Source organism: Stegodyphus dumicola, chromosome 7 (assembly GCF_044657685.1).
Source record: "Stegodyphus dumicola isolate Sdum_Otavi_A_Nest chromosome 7, ASM4465768v1".
NCBI classification, from domain to species: Eukaryota; Metazoa; Arthropoda; class Arachnida; order Araneae; family Eresidae; genus Stegodyphus; species Stegodyphus dumicola.
Genome location: NC_140774.1, coordinates 57,699,821 through 57,716,430, shown reverse-complemented (window position 1 = coordinate 57,716,430; position 16,610 = coordinate 57,699,821). Strand labels below are relative to the sequence as shown.

The 16,610-nt window shown below is 32.6% G+C and overlaps 1 protein-coding gene and 1 long non-coding RNA gene across 9 annotated transcripts in view; one reads left to right on the top strand and one right to left on the bottom strand.

Annotated features, from left to right (window-relative positions):
* The window catches only part of LOC146996189 (uncharacterized), a 462,656-nt gene that overhangs the window by 46,982 nt on the left and 399,064 nt on the right, over positions 1 to 16,610 (bottom strand). For 2 of the 3 annotated variants that reach the window (XR_015042008.1, XR_015042010.1), the window contains exon 4: positions 9,338 to 9,516. This is a non-coding gene — a long non-coding RNA (uncharacterized LOC146996189). Of the gene's footprint in view, positions 1 to 5,666; positions 5,804 to 9,337; positions 9,517 to 16,610 lie in introns of those variants that run through there. The other variant, XR_015042009.1, reaches the window with a different exon arrangement.
* The window catches only part of LOC118206146 (uncharacterized), a 155,870-nt gene that overhangs the window by 84,609 nt on the left and 54,651 nt on the right, over positions 1 to 16,610 (top strand). For all 6 annotated transcript variants that reach the window (XM_085820247.1, XM_085820248.1, XM_085820249.1 and 3 more), the window contains 2 exons: positions 1,847 to 1,933; positions 8,716 to 8,859. In XM_085820247.1, coding sequence (XP_085676373.1) covers positions 1,847 to 1,933; positions 8,716 to 8,859 — 231 coding nt within the window. The remainder of the gene's footprint in view (positions 1 to 1,846; positions 1,934 to 8,715; positions 8,860 to 16,610) is intronic.

The following is a 16,610-nucleotide window of genomic DNA, read 5'->3' as shown; positions in this document are numbered from 1 at the left end:
CAAAATATTTCATGAAGAAATGAACTTAAACACTGAGTGCATATATTCAACAGGTTGGTTAACCAAATTAAAAAATCGCCATTGATCTTTTCTGGCAATATGTACCACGAAATACCTTGGCAACCTCTACAGAAAAGGCTCCAACTGGTGTCAAAGATTCCAAAACGAGACTAACAATTTTAGCATGCGCAAATGCTGCAGGAACGACAAGTGTAAACTTTTTGTAATCGGAAAACATGCACAACCTCGAGCATTTAAAGGACTAACGATTTCCCCCGTTATATATTGGGTAAATAAAAGAGCATGGATGACACAAGCATTGATAAATGATTGGTTTGAAAATCATTTTCTACCTGAGGCTCTGTGACATTTGAATTTGGTTGGTTTACCTGATGACTCAAAAATAGTCCTGATTGTTGACAACTGTTCGGCGCATACTTCACTTAACGTTTTAGTAAAAGATAATGTATCCATATTATTCTTCCCTCCAAATTGTATATCTATCATTCAACCTATGGATATGGGACTAGTGCATGCGTTGAAATGTAAATATAAAGTAGCATTTTTAAAATCTGTGTTAAATTTCTTGAACAATGGCAAGACCATTCAAGACTTTTTGAAATTATTTAGATCGCATCGGATATTTGGAGCATCGCAAGATCGGGAAAGGATGTGTCTCCAGATACGTTAAAAAATGCTTGGCATAATTTATGGCCAGCTACCATATTTCATGGTGAGGACGATGAAGATGATAGCCGCGAATTTGAAGGTTTTTAGACATTGCAAACTAAAGGTGAAATTTTCCAGTTATTGGATTTTGTAAAGAAATGTAGAGAAGCAGTAATAAATGAAGATGATATAGCAGAAGTTTTTTATTGCGACAATGAAGCCCCAATCATCAATCAATTAACAGATGGCGAAATCTGTAGTATGGTTCTAAATCCAGAAAATACCGCTTCCGATAGTGAAGAAGGTGACAGAGAGGTTATTGAAAACGAAAAAATTTCGATTGACAAGTTAGTAGGTATTCTGGACACAGCAATTACAGGACTTGAACAGCGAAACTGTGTAACTGAACAAGAAATTATGTCTGTTTATAGAATTAGAGAGAAAGTATTAGCACAAAAAACGAAGCAACTTAAACAATTTACATTGAAAGAAATGTTTAATAAAGTAAATAAATAAATATAAAGTTTTTTTTTTTTTTTTTTTTGTAAATTTTGATACCCTTTAGCTTTTAGAATTGCTCTTTATTTCATAAATTACAGTTTCATATTTTTAATTGTATAATTTCTGCATGCCATCGTACCAGATTTAAATTGATGATCTATAATTTGGAAAAACCCCTAATCCGGAATTGCCAAAGTCCCAGCGAGTCCGGATTACAGACTTTGTACTGTATATATCTTTGGTAGTTAGTGGAAAATCCTTCAGATACTTCATATGGTGTATGACTTTCATTTTGAAATCAAAATTATGCTTTTACTGATAATTGGTAATAAAAAATTATATGATTTATAGACTTGCAGTTTGTTTAAAGAAACAGAAGACCATCCCTTAGTTGTTGAATAATTTTATTTTTTAGGGCATCCTCTTTGTCTAAACAATAATGATTCTTTTAATCTATTTCTTCAAAAATGTACCATCTTTTCTAAAAGCAGTAAGCTATAATTAGCTTCATAGCTGTTTATGCTATGAAAGGAATATATTTGCAAGATGCCAAGCTTTGGAAATGGGTTTTACAAATGAATGATAAGATACAATAAAAAGTTAAACACATGGATGATAAATTGTGTTTTTACAAAGTGAAAAATTAAATTAAGAATTTTTATTAATCTCTTTTTAGATGGATTATGCTGAAGAAACTACTGAAAAACGCAGAGTTTTAGAAACTGAGAAACAGGATTCTGCTGAATTGCAACAAAAGTACAAAGTGAGTGTTTCTTTCTTTTAATATTGTATGATTTCATTTGTAACCAAATCACAATATGCCTGTTAATTTAATATAGTAGTTAGTTATCTAAGCAATAAATCAATTTTTGTTAAAATTTCATTCATTAGTTTGTCTTATTTATATGTCAAATATGCTTACGAGGAAATGTTTTATGGCCAGTTACATGCATCTAGAGCAGTAGCTCTCAAACTTTGTCAATTCTTCTACAGTACAAAGTCAGTAATCCTGACTTTTCGGGACTTCGGCAATTCCGGATTAGGGGTTTTTCTGGATTATAGATCATCAATTTAAATCTGGTAAGATGGTATGCAGAAAGTTTACAATTAAAAATATGAAACCATAATTTTTAAATAAAGAGTAATTATGATCGAAACAGTATCAAAATTTAAAAAAAAAAAAAAAAAAAAAAAACGCTTAAACTTAAGGGGGGAGCTTAAGTTAATATTTATTTGTTTACTTTTTTAAACATTTTTTTTCAATGTAAGTTGTTTAAGTTGCGTCATTTTTTGTGCTAATACTTTCTCTTCAATTCTATAAACAGACATAATTTTTTGTTCAGTTACAAAGTTCCACTGTTCAAGTCCTGTAATTACTGTGTTGAGAATACCCTTTAACTTGTCAATTGAAATTTTTTCGTTTTCAATAACCTCTCTGTCACTTTCTTCACTATCAGAAGTGTGCATGCGTAAAGCATACAAAAAAAAAAAATTGTGGCTTTGAGGTCCGGATAATGGACATCTGGATTACGGATTTTGTACTGTATTATACACAGGGATTATTTTACTGCACCTGAAGTGATGGTGCCAACTGAAAGCTCACATAAGCCACTGCTTTTCAGACTGCCACGGCCTGCGTTACAGTTATGATGTGCAGTTATTGTAGTAAGTTAAAAAAGTAATGAAAACATAAATTTTTAACTTGTATACAGCTTATGTAGAAAGTGTTATAAGTATATATAGAGTCATTAGAATTTTTTTAAAGCAGGATAGATGAAAATAGTTGTATGAAAAATTAGCAATGCCCTCATTGGGACTCGAACCTCTGACTTAACGAATACGCGACGAGTGTGCTGACCACTCCACTACAAAGACGTGTTGAGAAGTTTGGAGAAATACCTTTATAAGTACATATTTTGGAAAACTGGATCATTGAATAATTAAATCTGTGGAATATATAAGTTTGTTTTTCGTTGCCCAACTTCAGAATTAAATACAGAATAACTACTTTCATTTCTTTTTACTGCTTAAATTTCTCCTACGGTTTATTTCTTAAACTAGCAATCTTAAAATACTCAAATATGTTCTTGCAGATGGTCTTAAACATTGTTTTGCTTAGCTTTACTACTTAGCAGTGGGTATTTATTTTCATTCAGTCAGTCAGTCAGTCAATTCATGCAGTTGAATTTTATCTTCAGTATTCTTTTACTGGATACTTAAAAAGTTTTATCTTCTACAAAAGAAGATTCAGATGGAGCTTTGCTTCTGAAGGGGTGTTGAATCCATATAAAATTATTGACATTATCTTCGTGAAAGTTTAATAACACCACTTGGTAAGCTGATTAGTGTATTTAAAAATATACTAATAAACAGCATATAAATTTATTTGTTTGACCGTTGTGTCAGGGTATCCCGTCTTCCAGACGAACAGTTGCTCCCACCTGTGTACAGCAGGTCGTACACAGTAACATGCTTTGGGAGACATTCTCATGGCTGGCTGAGGGACCCTTATTTGTGGTAGAACAGACCATGAAATCTGCAAACTAACTACAGATCTGTTGTCTTCTTACATTGTGTCTGTCTTCCCAACTGGAAATGGAATCTCCTAGCAGGATACAGCTCCATTTCACAAGGCTCAAGTTGTATTGGTTTGGTTCAAGGAGCATAAGTATGCATTCCAATTAATGTACTGGCTGACTAACTCGCCATATATTAACCCAATAGAGCACATTTGGGATGTGATGGAGTAGCAGTTCAGAGCTCAAACATGACTATGTCAGAATATCTCGACTTTGCATGACTGCTGCTTAGACATTTGGTACAACTTGTCTCCAGTCATTTACCAAGAACTTATGACATCCATGTCAAGACGAGTTGCAGCTGTTTGGTAGGCCAAAGGTCGTGCAATGTGTTATTGAGTAGATTGTCATAATGTTTTGCTGTTCAATGTATGTTGTAAATATTGTGTTGTAACCATATGTGCGTGTGTGTATATATACATTTATACATATATACAGGGTGTTTCATAGATCATAGGACAAACTTAGAGGGGTGGTGCAGCGTACTAAAACATGTTTTTTTTTTTATAGGAGTGTAGGGTCTAAAGTGATGGATTAAGGCAGGAATGCAAAAAAACGACACGAGAGGAAAATGTGTTTATGTACAAAATCAACGCAAAGGGCTTCTTTGTAGCAATACAGTATTCACAATAAATGTTCAAAATTGTAACCACCAGCAGTAATACATGCTTGGTAACGTCACAGAAGGGATTGACGAACATTTTAAAAAACGACAGGCATTTCGCGCACGCTTGCAATGGATAGTCGTGCAACAAGGTCCTCCAGTGAGTCAACAGGAGTCTCGTAAAGGATGCTCTTCAGATAGCTCCATTAAAAAAAAATCCAAGCTGGACAAATCTGGCAAATGGGGTGGTCATCGAACGGGTTCACCACGGCCAATCCATCAGCCCAGAAATGTCCCATCCAAGTAATTGCGGACCCGCACGTGGTTATGGGCTGGTGCACCATCATGTTGGAACCACATGCGATCACAAACGACAGCCGGAACATCCTGCAGCAATTACGGTAGCACCTCTTATAGAAAAATATGATAACATAAGCCATTATTTGTATATGCAAGTAAGAGGTATGGGCCTATGAGGTAGTCATTAACAATACCCGCCCACACATTCAATGAGAAGCAGGTTTGGAATACATGTGGACGTGTGCCATGTGGATTATGAGTTGCCCACACGTGCATGTTGAGGCTATTGAAGATGCCTCCTATGAGAAAATTGCCTCGTCCGTGAATAGCACATCTGATGGGAAATCCGCCTATGCCGCACACTGCTGCAAGAACCAATGACAGAAATGAATAAGACTGTAGCATCCAAATAACTAAACTTGTAATGTACCATCCAAATGATAACTAAACTTGTAAAGTAGCATGCAAATGATAACCAAACTTGTAAATGCTAAATAAGTTAGGTTATTAAAAATTAAAATGGGAAATAACTTTTAAATTAGTACCCGTCTGCTAAGAAATTTAAAAAAAAAAAATTAAATAAAAACTAAATGTTTAAAAAGAAAATCAACTCTAGCATTTCTAACTCTAAGGATTACTTTTCCATGTATTCTTCCTGTAAACTGATCATTTTTTTATATTTTATATTGCCACATGGCAGATATTCTTAGATATTTACGTGAGATTTCATGTTGCAGATAGAGTATTTGACTTCAGTATGTAATTATTGATCTGATGCAATTGCCTTTCTGATGTGATGATGTGATTTCTGATCTGATTCTTTCAGTGATGCTGATGATAGATTGATGTTGATTATGTTATGTGTTGGGATATATGTTAAAATTAGACTGAATATTGACTGGATTATTTTGCTAATGTGTTCTGGCTTAATCTATGTGAATATGACATTCATACTCAGAATTTTAATTTTTTTTAATGTATCTCAGCACAAGGTATAAATTTTTACATGAAAATTCAAGAATTGAGGTCTTCTTGTGCAGAAATATAATTGCTCAGAGTAAAGTCTCTGCTAATTTACATCATCGCTTCATCTTGACTTGAAGTTATGTGCAACACTTGAATAGTGTCCTTAAGCTGCCTGAAAAAACAGCTGAAAGACAGAGAAATTCTCTTGAAGTATAAAGCATCTCAGCAACAGTAATGTGCAGATTTTTAAATTGCTGTGAATGTATTGTTGATAGGATAACATTTTCTAAGGTATTAGATGATACATAATTGCTAATTTAAATTATCAGTGAAATCCTGTAACATTCTTTTTTGCAGCTATGTGGTAACGATATGCTTAATATCTGTAAATAAGAAATACTTGGTAATTAAACCATGATTTCAAGAAGTAAAGATTGTTACTCCTTATTCTGTTATTACTTACTTCAAAAATTCAAAATGAGAAGTCAAACTACAATGTTCTGCTGCTATGCTTGCATTATCATCCGTCATGAATAGTACTATTGGCTGTTTAAAAAATGATCATTTATGCATAAAGAAAAACTAGAGATTCCACTGCATGGGTATATTAATGGGTCATCCCATAATGTGTACTTTAGCCTAATGTTTTTGTTGAGGAGATTATTATTACTATGTTGTGTAGTAATACTGTTTGATAGAGAATTTAAAATCGTACCCATATGGTAACACCAACTTTCATCAGAGACTGTAGCTAATACTTTTATGTAAAATTTTTTAATATTTGTAAGACCTGAAGATTCCATGCAAGCTAATGATAATTAGCTTTTGGTGGTTGAAGGATACTTATGAATAAATTTGGCTACCTGGTATATAATGGTTGTCATTGCACCAAATGGGAACATTTTAGGAAGCTTAGGCTTAACTGTATCTTGTTCTTTTCCAATGTTTCAAGCTTATTTTCTTCAATTGTTTTCTTGTTATGTGCTGAATGTCACCAGGAAGAGGATCTTTCAGCTAAAGCATATTGTTAAAGCGAACTATACTTCATCAGTATTATCACTATGCATAAAACATATCAGTTCTATTTGTAATTAGAAATGTTCTGTCATTGCTAACAGCACTTTATAATTGCATGGAAGCATTTTTAAAGCTTTGCTGTTATTATATAGTTACTACTGTTATTATTAACTGAAGCTTTAAAGCTGTTATTCATCCTAGCTGTCTAAGCAGATGAGAGCTGCCTCTAAAAATTAATTATTTCAAGTAACAGATTAAAATCTTTCATTATTCCTGATTAAGATGAATCCAATATGGGAATCATCTTATCCTGCAAATGAATAATTTTAAGAAACATGTTTATTATTATAAAATGCATCTTGTGCAAATGATCTGTATTCCATTGAATTCAAGTAATTTATTGTGTCCTATTTAGAAGCATTGTATTTATCCCAAAGTGAATGAAATAATTTTGTAGATGAAAAGTAGACTATGTTTTATTTTCAGATATAACTTATGTGTTGCCATAGTGAGAATTGCAAAAATTCTTATATAAGATAAAAAATACAGTCAAAAGTCGTTAATCCGGACTCGTCGGGACTTCGGCGATTCCGGATTATCGATTTTTCCGGATTATAGATCATCAGTTTAAATCTCGTAAGATGGCATGCAGAAATTCTAAAATAAAAAATATGAAACCGTAATTTATAAAATAAAGAACAATTATGATCTAAAGGGTATCAAAATTTACCAAAAAAAAAAAAAAGGTTAATATTTATTTGTTTACTTTATTAAACATTTCTTTCAATGTAAGTTGTTTAAGTTGCTTCGTTTTATGTGATAATACTTTCTCTTTAATTCTATAAACAGACATAATTTCTTGTTCAGTTACAAAGTTCCGCTGTTCAAGTCCCGTTAATTGCTGTGCCAAGAATACCGACTAACTTGTCAGTCGGAATCTTTCGTTTTCACTAACCTCTCTGTCACATTCTTCATGTCTTTATCCATTTTTTGCAGCAATTCCACTTTTTGTTTGTTGGACATCGAAACATACTTTCGTTTTGTAGATCCTTTGGAAGTTCCAGAATCGGAAATTCTATTTGACATAATCGAAAGTTCAAGTTTACTTTTATAAAATTGTTCTTACAGTCTGCAAAAAATAACAAGCGGGATCCAATTCGAAGATTAAGGAACAATGCAATCATTAGCATTAACTGAAATAGATAATTAGATAATTTTAGCTTACACCGTCCGTTATACATTAAACGCGCAGGTGAAGACATATTCTGCACACGCATATGCGCAGTAGTCAAGGTCTTACGCGCACGCGCATGTGCCAACGCGGCGCATGCGCAGAAAGTTTTTAGCTTTGAGGTCTGGATTATAGATCATTACGGATTATGGGTGTCCGAATTAACGACTTTTGACTGTACTGAAATATAGCATATGTGTTTATGTATGTAACAAAGCTGGTGAATGAAACCTTGTGGCTGTCTGGATGGCATAAGTTGCTCACTTATTTTAATATAATGCTACTACTGAATATTTTCTTCAGTCCTGAGAAAAATCCAGTATTAATTTCGATTTGTAATATCCAGCTATAACTCTGAATTAGGCAATAATTCATTCTAATTTTATTACTTTATACAGCAAATTTTGCAATAACAAATTTCAGAGTAGCATTGAAGAGCTGTGACTTATATAGGATAATAGAAATAAATTTGTATTAGAGAGGACAAATTGACCTGGTGTTTTTTTTTTTTTTTTTTTTTTTTTTCTTTCAGATTGTTTTTCCCTGGATTAATCAGCACCAGTGTCTAATTCTGCCATGTATTCATGTATTTCCTATATGTTGCTGTTGCTATAGATTTACAATTAAAAACTCTTTATCACTAACATATCTTTGCTATCCATGTATAGTATATTTGAATTATTAAAGTTATTAAAACCAGTGAAAAACATAAAAAAAAAACTATAATTTAAGAAGTTAGTATACTTTCTCAAATTGTACTTGATAAGAATTATACTTGCTTTCGGGACTATTTACACATGCTTTAAAATTTTACCTTATTTTTCATTGCAATTTTTGTTTTGTTTTAGGCTGTTCAGGAGAAAGAAAAGGCTGTACAAGAAGGTCTTGCAAGCTTGAAGGCTAACTTCTTTTGTGAGTTATGTGAAAAACAATATTACAAGTATCATGAGTTTGATAATCATATGAATTCCTATGATCATGCTCATAAGCAGGTGAGGTATCGTTTTTAATCTTATTTAAAAAAATTAACCTAATGCATTTAATCAAATTTGCATGTGTTACCTGTAATTGTGTAACAACTATGTTAACTGTTTCTAGTGATTAACTAGACAGAAGATCCTCTAGTTATACAACTAGAGGAAATAACCTGCAGTTGTAAAAAAAAAAAAAAGTTCCCTCTGTCTAGTTAATTACTTAATTTCAGTTCTTACCCCTCAGTATTCCTTAAAGCTTTGATGTGAGTTACACTATGTAAACAAATAGACAAACAGTTCTACTTTTTCACTTGTGATAGTCGCATTAAAATACCAAAGAAAATACCACTCTTCACATCTTTGCAGAGAAGCAAAGTTGAAACTTTGTTAAAAAATACTCATGGATACAATCAACAGTACTCATGGATCGAGTATTTCATATCAAGGAAACAACATGCTGGATCAGACAGACAAAATCTAAGCAAGAGTAACTTACCAGCTATGCTAACATCTAGTAGATTAGCTAGAGCGTTGATGTCCTCTAAATAGCAGGAAAGTGCAACCCCTGTATGCTCAGCAAACTTTTAATTATTTCAACTCTTTTTGTTGCAAATTCCTTCCTTCACTTTATACCAAGCAACTTACCAATCAAATTTGCATAATTCTCACTTGAACCTGGAAAGAAGAAAACATAATATTTATGTGCAAAAACACATTTCATTGTACTACAAGATATTCATTTCATCTCAGTTTAATTATGTACAAACTTTCCTGATCATCTTTATAGCTGTTGTTGTTTGTGCTGAAACTATCAAAGTGTATATGTTCTGTTAACGTCTTCAACTACCCCCTAATCCATGCTACATTATATTTTAGTACCAAGCAACTAAATTCAAGAACAACATAGTGATGTAAAGCTGCTTAATGTCTGAAAACGGGAGCTCTTTACTTATGAGTAGTCGTCTCAGAACCTTATGCTGCCTTTTTACACCATTAATTTTCGTAATTCTGATTACAGTTTTTAAAATAAGAACACTAAATTTAGATTTTAACATTTAGTACATATGCGAAACAGTGTAATTTTTGTATCTTTTTAGAGCTCTAGCATTAGAAATGTGCATTTTATCCAGATATTTTCATCTGATTAGAATTTTTTAAAATACATTTGTTAACATTAGTTTAGTTTTAAATACATTTCAATATTTCATTTTGGGGCCCACCAGCAGCCGAGTGATTAAAGTCGCTGAAAACTGGTAGTTCGTTCCAAGGTTCGAATCCCATGAACGGGCTGTCTGCATGGGCGTTTTCGTGGTTTTCCCCATGTATAACGTGTATACGAGCCAGTTTCCCTTAAAAAGTCCTCCATGAAGGCATCCCTCCCTTAAGGTAGATAGCCCTCAAGTGCTTTGCCATAATCTAATAAACCAAACCAAACCAAAACCAATATTCCATTTTGACTACAGTCTGTCATCCACCTTTCACACCTTATCTGAAAGTCAATCATTCACTGCTTGCCTTAGTCCATCATTTCTTGAACAATCTTGGTCTTAGATTGCTTTCCTGCCTCTGTTGTCTTTTGAATGGTGTCAGTCATAGACTACTTTCCTGCCTCTGACATCTCCAAACTGTGTTGACTATAGATTGCTTTTCTTACTGCAGTGTTTCTCAAATGTTGTCAACCATAGATTGCTTACCTTACTCTGGCATCACCTTGATCTTCATCTACTGTAGGCACTGCATCATCAGTGTCTGGACTCTATTTAGCAAGCTAACTCTTTGGTAACAGGGCTCAGAATCCATTTGCAAATCTGCTTTCCATTTTTGCCCTGCTGATGGCAAGTATATTTGCTTAATTCGCAGCCATTTGTATTTGGTCTGCTTATTCTTGCACCCTAGGTGTTTAACTTCTTTGCACAGTTGATCGCTTGACTTTCCTTCAAATTTTTCCTATAATTCATTTTTGGCGATGCCTTGTTGCTTCTATCCTATTATAGCAAAGTATCTCACTCTTCTTCTGGCCTCGATTCTGTTTCTGCATCCCTGTTCTGCTTGCTTCTGCCTTTTTGCTACTGAAACCTGCTCTCTGACCTCTTGCTGCTTACCTTTCGTATTTCAATTTGCTGGGTGACCTTCTTTCTTGAACTCCTTTCTAGACCTTTTTTTACACCCATCTGCCACATTTGCCTGCATTCTATTTCTGACTAACTCCCATTTCTCTCAACGAGGGCATGTCATCTTTATCATACAATTTTTTACACCTGGTTCATATTTCTAGAAATCATCTGCGCTTTGTTTTTGGCTTCATAATATCACTACATTTTCCTTAATACTCACTGCCATATAAGGGTTCCTGAATTTTAAATTAAATTTACTTGTTTTTGACTTTTCTGTGGACAGCTGTTATGTTTTATTTTTAATACTTTATCCACAATCTTTATATTGGCTTTGTTTTGCCTTTTATCATAATATAGCATTTACTTTACTCTAGCCTTTTGTGATGTTTTTGAGTGCCTCATCGGCTAACTTTTGAATGTCTTTCTTCTTGAAATCTGCCCCCCCCCCTTCCTGATCATAAAGTAACTTATCTGAAGGTATCATGATTTATGTCCCCAAAAGAACTCTGTTTTCTTTTTATCGGTTGCCTCATGCTCAGCGGACTTCATGCCTCTGCTTATTCGTAACTGTAGTCATCCCAGCTCTTGTGGTACATATTAACATAGCAATCAATTATCTGTGCTACATTCCTTATTTAGGTGCATTTTTGGACTGATGTCTATACATGGTTATTTTTAAATTCCAGGTCTGTGCACAGCTTTCCAAAAATATTACTAACAAATTGCTTCCCACTACCCAAAATTATTTTAAGTGGGGCCTCAAAATTAAATATGTGCTTTTTGAAAAGTGTCTTCATCTAAATTAGCTGATGCCTAATTAAATTATTCTAACTTTCATAGCATTAAAAAATGATTAAGAATGACTAAAAGGTAGCATGCTTTCTGGCTTCTGGGGTAAGAGGTCCTAACATATTTATTTCAAAGATCTCATTATGGAAGCTAGATTATATGCTATTTAAGTAGCAGGCCAGCATGAACTTTACATATTTACATTTCTGGGGTTTAACACAGCTCTGAACCTTTTCATGTGTAATTTGTTGTAACTTAAGGAAGAAAACAGCTTCCCTAACTCTTTGTATTGTTTTCTACACACTCAGGTGCACCAGAATCGGACTACCGTGCAGTTCATGCAAAACCTTTTAATCTCGAAACAGCTGGAGACTGGCCTTAATTCTAGATTCTCCTTTGCACTTTTCATATAAAACAAAATGTTATTGATAATTTCATAGTACTTGACCTTATCCTTAATTTCTGCCTCATTTACAGCCTTAAGATTCTATGAATCATTGTAAGATGCATAGATTTATCCAAATTCTGAATCCTGTGTAACTTTCCAATAATTATTTCTGATGAGTTTAGAATGGATATATTACAACTGATTTTATTTCTGTCTTTATCTATTCAGATTTAAAGATTGCATTTGCAGCTTTCTTCTCATTTTATGACTGATGTTTGAATTTTAATTTATATTCTTGTGTCCACCTAGTTATTCCTGGGGATAAATTTTTCATGCCTGCCAATTTGTTCATAGTAGCATGATCTGTGAAGATGCAGAAGGGTTTTTTGCCAAAATACACACTAAACAGATGCATGCAAGCCCTTCATGTTCAGTCGCAGAATAGTGTTTTTATGCTGGGCTTATTGTTTTACAAAAATATGCTGTTGCATGCCTATTTTGTATTAAAACGGCTTGTGTTGAGTAAACTGAGGGATCTGTGTAAATTTATACTGGCTTTTTTTAGATTTGGAACTTAACTCACTTTTCATTGTCTTGGGGATAATTTTTCACCTTAAGAATTTTCAACTCATTTTAAGTCCTTCGTCCATTACTTTAAATCATAAATACCTTAATTCCTGACTCATGAAATTACAATTTTCAGTATTAATCTTCTCTTTTTTTTAACAAGGAAAATATTTTGCATAGGGCCTTTACATTTTTTGTGCTGATTCTGATGTTATTATCTGTCAAGTAATCCTTGGCACACTGAAAAATCAGTGGGTTATTATACAGCCCCAAAAGGCATCTGTAGGAATTCATACATTCTCGATTATGGTATAAAATTGTTTTATTTACATCTACTAGCCTTAATGCAATGAGTATCCAGATGTTAGATCTAATGCAGCTGTATAGTGCATACCTTTTATATTTCTGACAATTTCTTCCATACTAAGCAAATAATAAACAGGTTACTCTGTAATTTTGTTTACTTTTCAGTAATAAGCATTAAATCTCCATGACTTAAAATGCAATATCAAATAATCATTCTTTTTCCTATCCAGCACTAACTAACTTACCAAACTAAACTTACTTCTGTTAGGTGGCCGCTAAACCAAAAATGAGAAAGAGAAGGAATGAAAGATGAAAAAAAAATTAAATTAATGAGGCATTCAATACCTGTATTATGATCTTATTTTCCAACATGCTTTTAATATGTTCTTTGATAATTCTTTCTTTAATGGCATCATACCTATAGCACTTTGATCTATGCAGCAATTTGTAACCTTTCTTGTATGGATTCACCATTGTGGCTATTTTTGCTTTCTGTATATTTAAACTCTGCCTGTTAGCCTTGTAGTGAAAATTTTGATCAAATCCACCTTGTGCTTGTGGATATTCTACCTTCAATATTTTACTTTCACACTTCATTGCCAACTGAAACAAAGTGTTTAATGATTGGGGGTTTCTTCATTTTAGAAAATCTTTAAATTTTGTTAACATTCGTGGGACTGCTGTCTCAAATCTAGTATCCTTCTGTTTATCCCCACACAACAATTTATAAAGCTTTGCTTTTCTTAAATAAATTTTGTTACTTTCTTGCTGTGTCCTCCTACTGAAATTGGGAGCTGTACAGTTTCTGCATTAGCCCTATTTCTCATCACAACTTTGAAGATAACAAGCTTTCAACATGGCTTGCTTAAATACATCATACTTACAACTCGGTGCAACTAACAACAACTTTTGAATATATTTTTACCTATTCAACAATAGTCCCTTTAAAATAGATGTGGCTATTACTACTTTCTGAGCTTTCTGTATTGGATACTGCACAGAATATGTTTACTGCAATAGATGGTGCATTCCAGATAATAAATAAAACTGGAAAAATGAAAATTTATGTTTTTAGCATGTTAAAAATATTCATTTAAATTTAAGATTTATTTTATTTAACAAATATATATCATTTATGTATTTACATTTTAATGTGGGATCTTCAAAAATTATCCTTAAAGCTTCTTCATTTAATCAACTTTCACATCATTAATAATTTTTCTTGTTTATTTAATGATATTAATTTTCCAATATTGCTCTTCCAAATGCTTTCAAATTTCTAATATCTTCTTTACATTACATTACTATTTTGCTCATCACATCGTGTTACGTTCCTTCCCTTAAAAAATCGTTTGGCTCCTCCCACTAATGAAATTTCCTTTCCCTGTCATGAAAAATCTGAAAAATGCAATAAAAATTATTGTTATTCTTGAATTATACTTTGTTATAGAAACATATGGCGATGAGGGTTAGTTTAGCAAAATGTCAATAGGTAATATTATGTACTATGTTCAGAAAGTCGCGATGTGTAATTTTCGGCACAAATCTTGCCAAGCAGACTTTATTGGCGACGACATACACATAAAAAGTTTTAGCAAATGTTAGTTCTAAGAATTTTTTTTTTGAAGGCATAAACGTTTTAATATCATTAAAAATTTTCTAAAAAGCCAATAAATAAAGACAATAAATTGGTAAAAAAAGACATTAATTTAAGAATTTACTGTGCTTTCATATGGTTCAACATCCTGATTCGCCAGTTCATATCGCGTGACCCCAAATGATCTCATCTCACGCAAACTACGCTGCAAAAATATAATTATGTCTAATTATCTACATTAATTTCAACTTAACTCTTAATTTGGAATACCAGTTTAAATGCAAAAATTACTTCAATTTGTACGAATAGCTTATTCAGAAATTATGTAAAACCGCAGTGCTTTACTTCGCTAGTGCATTCTCAATTAGAATTGATGAATTTAACCCTTGACTTTGCTTTTTCTATATTTTTGCCTTTGGGTGAGCGGTGTGATTGCATTCTAATTGACTTAATTACCACAAATGGCCTTAGGGCATAAAATTGTACTATCTGATAAAAATTTTATGAAATTGTATTCCAGTATTGAAAGAAACAATCAGTCTGATAAGAAATGGCTGCGACTTGTTTTGAAAATGAACAGTAAAAGGTTTCCAGCGAGTATATTCCGTTTGGCATCGGTCGTACCATTATTGGCGACTTTACCTTCTGCGCCGGCAAAACGGAAAAGTACCATAATATGTTATATTAATGTTTTTCTTATAAAATATAACTTTTATCAGTATCTGTTAAAAATGTATAAATTTTCATTTCTCGTTTTCGGTTTAGCTACATTGTAATGGGAAAATTTTTGGTGCCCATTTTCCTGAATGTTCTAGCCTAAAAAGGCAATTTTCATTGGAAGAGACTGGTTATGTATTAAGTAAAACGGTCACTCTATTTCTGTTAGACTCAGCGGCTGTCGAGCGGTAAAGTTATTGAACACTGGCAGTTCAGTCTGAATTTGAATCCCACAAACAGACAGGCTGTTTTTGTGGTTTTTCCCATGTGTAACATGTATACGAGGCAGTTTTCCTTAGAAAGTTCTCCACAAAGGCATCCCTCTCCTTAGGCAAATAGCTCTCTGGCTTTGTCGTAATTACATAAACTAAACTTACTTCTGTTAGGTGGCCGCTAAACCAAAAATGAGAAAGAGAAGGAATGAAAGATGGAAAAAAAAATTAAATTAATGAGAAATGAAATGAAAATTTATACATTTTTAACAGATATTGAGAAAAGTTATATTTTATAAGAAAAACATTAATATAACATATTATATTGCAAATTACACATCGCAACTTTCAAAACATAGTAAATAATATTATCTATTTACTTGACAGATATAGTTAAATCTCGCATCGATAGATGGCACTACATTACGTTGACTTTTCGCGATGTGTCACTTTGCTCCTCCCTACTTTGTGCCCCCTTCTGCAGCTTCAGTTATGGGGGGGGGGAAAAATCCTTAAAGAATATTTTACTTCTAAATTAAACATTATGAATTAGTTTAGAGCAATAAACATTAACCTAAGTAAGAATTTTAAGCGAGAGGCGGTGTCAATAAAATGTCACAATATTTTTATCTCAAGAATGGTGACATGAACTGCAAATTATGGAGGTCACAAATAATTTATACCTTTGCTTGTCTTAGAAATTCACTTTTTTTAATTGTTTCTAATAACAAAATAAAATATATTTGCTAAACTAAGCTTAACCATCATATAATATATATTTTAACAAAAATGTATATACGTAAAAAAGCAAATTTAAAGTTAAAATAATGTGCAAACATATAAAAGAATTAATTTTTGAACTAATTTACAATATCATTTAAATTCAGATTGTTTCAAAAGAATAAATTGAATAAATACAAATTTAATTAATTCTTTGCGCCATTGCTGCAAAGAATGAAATTTAAATTTGAACAAAAATGTATATATGTAAAAAAGCAAATTTAAATTTAAAATAATGTGCAAACATATAAAAGAATTAATTTTCGAACTAATTTACAATATAAAGTACATTGAGTTAC